This window comes from Oryzias melastigma, linkage group LG17 (assembly GCF_002922805.2).
Source record: "Oryzias melastigma strain HK-1 linkage group LG17, ASM292280v2, whole genome shotgun sequence".
Lineage (NCBI taxonomy): Eukaryota > Metazoa > Chordata > Actinopteri > Beloniformes > Adrianichthyidae > Oryzias > Oryzias melastigma.
This window is the reverse complement of record NC_050528.1, coordinates 2938837-2945385: the sequence shown is the minus strand read 5'-3', so window position 1 is coordinate 2945385 and position 6549 is coordinate 2938837. Positions and strand designations below refer to the sequence as shown.

Genomic DNA, 6549 nt, shown 5'->3' with positions numbered 1-6549 from the left:
AGTCTTCGACTATTTTAATATTCGATTAGTCGTCGATTGGTCCACTAATTGTGGCCGCCCTAGTTTTTAGCTAATTGAGCCCCAAATAGTTGACATGAAGCAAAAACCTGATAAAAAAAACTCACTGTAAAAAGTAAAATGTTGGATCATTTAACAAAGACTCTGTGATTTGTTTGATTTAAAAATATTAGTTTTATCAAATTACATTTTTGAGTTGCGTAAACCATCGACTCAATGTTTTAATTTGATAAAAAAAATAATTTTAAATGAAACAAATAACAGAACTTTTGTTTCTTGATCCAATGTTTCAGTTTTTTCAGTCCAAGTCTGTCACCAAATGCAGCTCATGACTGAATAAATGAGAAGAGCATCACAATAACTTCAGAAATATTTTGGGGTCTGGACTCATCGTGACTCACCGGCGCTCTCAAAAGCAGCAACAGCGCTGACATGTGTGAATCCGTGCAGGAGGCGAGCGTAATCTGCACATCGTGTGCTGCTAAATAAAACATTTGGGGACAGGTTTGCTGACATCTTTGGAGAACGTTTTTGTTTATTGCAGCGAGGGACCTCTCAGCCACATCAGGAGTTTATCTCTTACATCATGATGTTCAGCAGACCTGCAGCCTGTCAGCCTCACCTCCAATGCTAAAGCAGGAAGTGAACAAAAGTTTTAAGCGGTTAGCGTCCTCCTCTGCAGGAATAGGGAGATAATTTCCGCTCCAGATGATGCAAATGCAGAGCTGGTGATGCAACAGAGGGGTTGCAACACACCTTTCCAAACTTTCCTCCAACAAGATTTTATTTTCAAATTTGACCTTCCTGTTTTCTCCTCTCCAGATACACCAAAATGAAAACAGCCACCAACATCTACATCTTCAACCTGGCTGTGGCCGACGCCCTGGTCACCACCACCATGCCCTTCCAGAGCACCGACTACCTGCTCAGCTCCTGGCCCTTCGGCGAGGTGGCGTGCAAAGTGTTCATCTCCATCGACTACTACAACATGTTCACCAGCATCTTCACGCTGACCATGATGAGCGTGGACCGCTACGTGGCCGTGTGCCACCCCGTCAAGGCCCTGGACTTCCGCACGCCCGTGAAGGCCAAGATCATCAACGTGGTCATCTGGGTGCTGTCGTCGGCCGCTGGGATCCCCGCCATGATTCTGGGCAGCACCAACACCAACAACGGTACGCGGAATGGAGCTTTCTTCCTGGATTTTTCCAGAAATTCATCCTAAAAAGTTAAAAATTTATTTTATTTTAAATTTCTGAATTCAAAGATTTGTTGAATAATTGTTAACTGAACCAAAATCTAATGATAAAGTTAATAAATCTCCTCTAGATCAAACATTTTCAGCAGGAGTGTCAAACTCAATCACACAAGGGGCCCAAATCCAAAACACAACTTAGATCGCAACCGAACAGGATAAATATTTACTGAACACTCTAAAACTCAGTTTTTAAAACTTTAAAACCGTAACTTTTTAACGTTATTATGAACTAGATATACAACATTACCTGTGATAATGCTAGTGTGATGCTGAAAGCTGAATTTGGCCGCTGAAGATGCTGAAATGGATAGCTAAAAACATGGAAGCTGATAACTGAAAAAGCTGAAGCAGATAGCCAGCTCAAATATGAGCTAAATGCTAAGTTAGCCTAAAAATACAAAACAAAAAAACAAAAAAAACAACCTAGGTTAGCCAAAACAGCTAGCATGTAGCTGAAATATTAGCTAAACTCCAAAACAGCCAAGAAAAATCTTAGTAAATTCCAAAATATTCCATAAACCGAGCAGAAAGACAATTGTTTAAACTTTTAAACGGTAAATTTTTAACATAATTATGAATAACAAAAAGGCAGGGATATTATTCCAGAATAAATCAACTTAAACCTTAAAGAACTTTCAATATTTTACTCTCCATTAAAACATATTTTGTCAAAATTAAACAAGTTAGAAGATAACATCGGGCAGTTAATAACAATAAAATAAAATGATCTGGAGGGCCGAATCCGGCCCCCGGGCCTTGACTTTGACACATGTGATTCACAGGATTTCAAAGTGTAATTCTGAGTTATCTCCATGACGACCAGTCTGTTCCCTCTTCATATACTTCCCTCCCTTTGACAGGAACCACGGAGTGTGCTCTACAGTTCCCAGAGCCCTACGCCTACTGGGACACCCTGATGAAGATCTGCGTCTTCATCTTTGCCTTTGTGGCCCCCCTCATCATCATCAGCGTCTGCTACACGCTGATGGTCCTGCGGCTGAAGAGCGTCCGCCTCCTCTCCGGCTCACGGGAGAAGGACCGCAACCTGCGGCGCATCACCCGTCTGGTGCTGGTGGTGGTGGCGGTCTTCGTGATCTGCTGGACCCCCATCCACATCTTCATCCTGGTCAAAGCTCTGTCGGCCAGCGTGCCTGAGACCACCGCCGTCATGGCCGCCTACTTCTTCTGCGTAGCTCTGGGCTACACCAACAGCAGCCTGAACCCCATCCTCTACGCCTTCCTGGACGAGAACTTCAAGCGGTGCTTCAGGGACTTCTGCTGCCCCAGAGCGGTGGGACACGGGGACTGCCAGGGGGTGAGCAGAGTGAGGAGCACCCTGAGGGATCACACCTGCCCCCCTGAAGGGCGGGGGACCGCGAAGCAGCCCAGGCCTGTATGACTAGCCATGGACGTGTCCTCTGTGCCGTTTCACAGCTGGGAGGACTCCAATGACCTGTGTCTGACACAGATCACCACTAGTATTTAAACAAACCTGTTAGGATCATCACACAAGTAAAAGCACTTCAACTTTACTATACAAATACTCCTCACACTGAAGTATTTCCCCAGTTACCACTGGTATTATAATGTTAAAATGTGGAGACTTGCACTTAAGCTCACCTGAAATAACCTATCTACATGTTATACTGTGTTTTTACTTCTAAAACTTTACAAATACTTCAACCACAACAGCTTCTCAGATTTTGCAGATATGAGTGAAGTATTTGTAAAGTTTGAGAAGCAGACTTTACAAATACTTCAACTTCAAATCTGTACTTCAATTTCAAACTTTACAGATATGAGTAAAATATCAGTAAAGTATGAGAAAGCAGACTTTACAAATACTTCATAATTGTACTTCTACTTGATCCTTTCAAAGTCGGCTTCTCAAACTTTACAAATACTTCATATTTGTACATCTACTTCATACTTGTAAATATCTTCTTGGACTTTACTGGTTTGAGTAAAGTATTTATCAAATTTGATAAGTAGACTTTACAAATACTTCAACTTCAAATCTGTACTTCAATTTCAAACTTTACAGATATGAGTAAAATATTAGTAAAGTATGAGAAAGCAGACTTTACAAATACTTCATATTTGTACATCTACTTCATACTTGTAAATCTCTTCTCGGACTTTACCGGTTTGAGTGAAGTATTTATCAAATTTGATAAGTAGACTTTACAAATACTTCAACTTCAGATCTGTATTTTTATCCCTGAACTTCAACGATATGGACTAAGTAATAGTATAGTCTGAGAACCAGACTTGACTTGTACTTCATATTTGTAATTCTACTTTATATATTGTAAAGTATGTTTTCTCAGACTTTACAAATGCTACACTCGTACCAGTAAAGTCTGAGAACCAAACTTTACAAGTACTTCAACCTTAGATCTCTACTTCTATGTCAAACTTTACTGATATGAACCATGTATTTGTAAAGTCGTAGGAAGCAGACTTTACAAATACTTCATATTTAGACTTCTCTTTCATTGTTGTAAAGACTGTTCCATATATGTACTTCATATCTGTCATTTTACTTCATATTTGTAAAGTAGACTTCACAGATACTTCAGCCATGTCTGCCAGATTTTACAGATATGACGTAGAAGTGCATATGGAGTTGAAATACTTGTAAATTTTTCTTTTCAGATTCTACTGGTATGAGGGAAATATTACTAAAGTCTGAGAAGAAAACATTAAAAAAACATCAACTTCATATCTGTACTTCTATCTCAAACTTTACAGTTACAGGTAAAATATTTGTGAAGTCTGAGAAAGCAGATTTTACTAATACTTCATATTTGTACTTCCACTTGATACTTGTAAAGTCTGCTTCTCACACTTTACAAATACTTTATATTTGTACTTCATATCCATCCTTTTTCTTAGTATTTGTAAAGTGGACTTCACAGATACTTCAGCCACGTCTGTCAGACTTTACTGGAATAAAGTAAAAGTACATTATGAAGTTGAAGTATTTGTAGTTTCCTTCTCAGACTTTATGAGTGAAGTATTTGTAGTCTTAGAAAGAAGACTTTACAAATACTTCAAATTTGTACTTCTACTTCATACTTGTAAATTCTACTTCCCAAACTTTACAAATACTTCACTCATACCAGTAAAGTCAAAGAAGCAGATTTAACGGATATTAATTGAAAATAAAATCTGAAGTTGAAGTTTTTGTAAAGTCTACATCTCTGATTTTACAGATATTATTGAAGCATGACTAAAGTCTGAGAAAGCAAACTTTACAAACACTACTTTGTGTACATATTTTTCATATTTGTAAAGTGTGTTTCTCAGAATTTACAAATATGTGTGAAGCATTTGTGAAGTATAAAGTACAAATACATCAATAATATGTATAGACTGAGTGAAAAAAATGACTCAAAAAGTACTCACCTAACTGCAGTTTCTGCAACCTTTGTTCCTTTCACTGAAAAAGCTCACAGACAGACATACTGCGTACTGACTGTAGGTAATTTATTTCAATGTCTAAACTTTTATCCAGTCTGTGTTCACATCAACAGAAGTGCAGAAATCATTTCCCATAAAAGTGAGGAACTCATCATTTAGGATTGTTGATGATTCTGAAGTAAAGTTGGACTCTGGAATATTTGACGTTAAACTGCATTTATGAACATCTACTCTGAAAATTATGAATCGTGTACATAAATACCAGGATTTCGGGGCAGAATGGAAATGTTTGTGTTTGTTTACAGACTGTCACTTTGAGGGTTTCTCATCTGGTCACGCACAAAAAAGAAAGATCTGTTGGTGTTCTAAAACTGGAGTGCAGATCTTTGTTTTAGGGATCCTGGATGTAAGTTCAACTTTTATTTTGCTTGAATGAAAGTGTAAATTTCTGGACTATTTGGCTGAAACTCAGGGATCCTCTGGAAATCACAGCTGAACGGCAGCCTTTTCTCATGGACTTTGGTGAAACGTTGATGAACGAGACTTTGAATTCCTGAACCTCACGTGACCCTGACCTGCACCTCTGAACATTTGGAAATCAGCAGAAAAGGACGACTTATGTCAAAAAAAATGAAGAAAAAAAGCATCCGTGTGGATTTTCACTTCAGTGTAAAAGAACTGGAAACTAAATCTCCGTGAAAGAGTTTCTGAATTTTAATAAGCAAAACTTGTAAATTTCAGCTTTTCAGCTTTATAACCGGCGTTTGTTCAGTTATTGTATAAAGATATAATACTGTGTGGTTAGTATAGATATAAAGACATTCAGACTTCTCAACATTGTGCATCATCTGAAGCAGAAACCTCACCTTTAAACTACACATGGGATCTTTTCATCCATCACATCTGTATTTGCAAAAAAAACCAAAAGGGTAAACTCTATATCACTATATGACAAACTATGAATTCCTATTATTGAGCTAATAGTATGTGTACAAACCTTTTCAAAGCAGCTATTATTCCAGTTTGTGCTGCAGAGAACAGCTTGTGTTTGTGTGCTTTCGGTGGTTTTTCATCCCTTTTGACAGATTTGTTTTTTTGGCACTTTAATGTGAGTTTTTTTTTCCTAACGGAGATTTTCCAGTGTAAGATCAGTGAAACAGATTTCCCCTCCGTTACTGTACTTTAAACCCTCTTCTGTGTTTATTCACAAACAAAATGTCAGCCCAGGTGAGCCTCACGTGTGTGCATAATGTGCTGCTGTATCTTTTGAGTATTTCAGTGTATACTTTAAGCTCTGAATGTCAAACGTGCACCGTGCATGCACGACTGAGTCCTAATAAAGCTGTAAAGTGAGGGAAACGGCCGTCGTGGTGGACGCTCTGTGGTGGGGAATCATATCCAGGTGGAAAAAAAAGAAAAAAACTCAGTTTTTCCATCTGTTTACTCCATTCAGCTGGACGGCAAGAGAGGCGTTTCCATGGAAACCGATGACTGAAACGCTGAGGTCAAAGGGTTGTTATGCTATGTGAGGCATTCTGGGCCGTAGCCTTGAAGGCGTGTTTGAAATAAAAGTTGAAAGTCTGCGTGAGCAGCTCAAGGAGGAGCTAATTACTGTCGTTCACGAATGCAGTCCCAGAAGAAAAACTGAAGGAGTCTGGACGTTTGTTACAGACAATTTAAATCATGTGTCAAAGTCACGGCCCGGGGGCCGGATCCGGCCCTCCAGATCATTTATTTTATTCTTATTAATGACCCGATGTTATCTTGCGCTCATTTCTAACTTGTATAATTTTAACAAAATACATTTTTATGGAGTTAAAATATTGAAAGTTATTTAACACTAGAAT

The 6549-nt window shown here is 38.6% G+C and overlaps 1 protein-coding gene across 2 annotated transcripts in view; it reads left to right on the top strand.

Annotated features, from left to right (window-relative positions):
• oprk1 (opioid receptor, kappa 1) overlaps window positions 1–6061 on the top strand; it is a 20801-nt gene extending 14740 nt beyond the window's left edge. For both annotated transcript variants that reach the window (XM_036216437.1, XM_036216436.1), the window contains exons 6-7: window positions 841–1193; window positions 2137–6061. In XM_036216437.1, coding sequence (XP_036072330.1) covers window positions 841–1193; window positions 2137–2675 — 892 coding nt within the window. In that variant the 3' untranslated portion in view covers window positions 2676–6061. The remainder of the gene's footprint in view (window positions 1–840; window positions 1194–2136) is intronic.
• The last annotated feature ends 488 nt before the right edge of the window (window positions 6062–6549 follow it).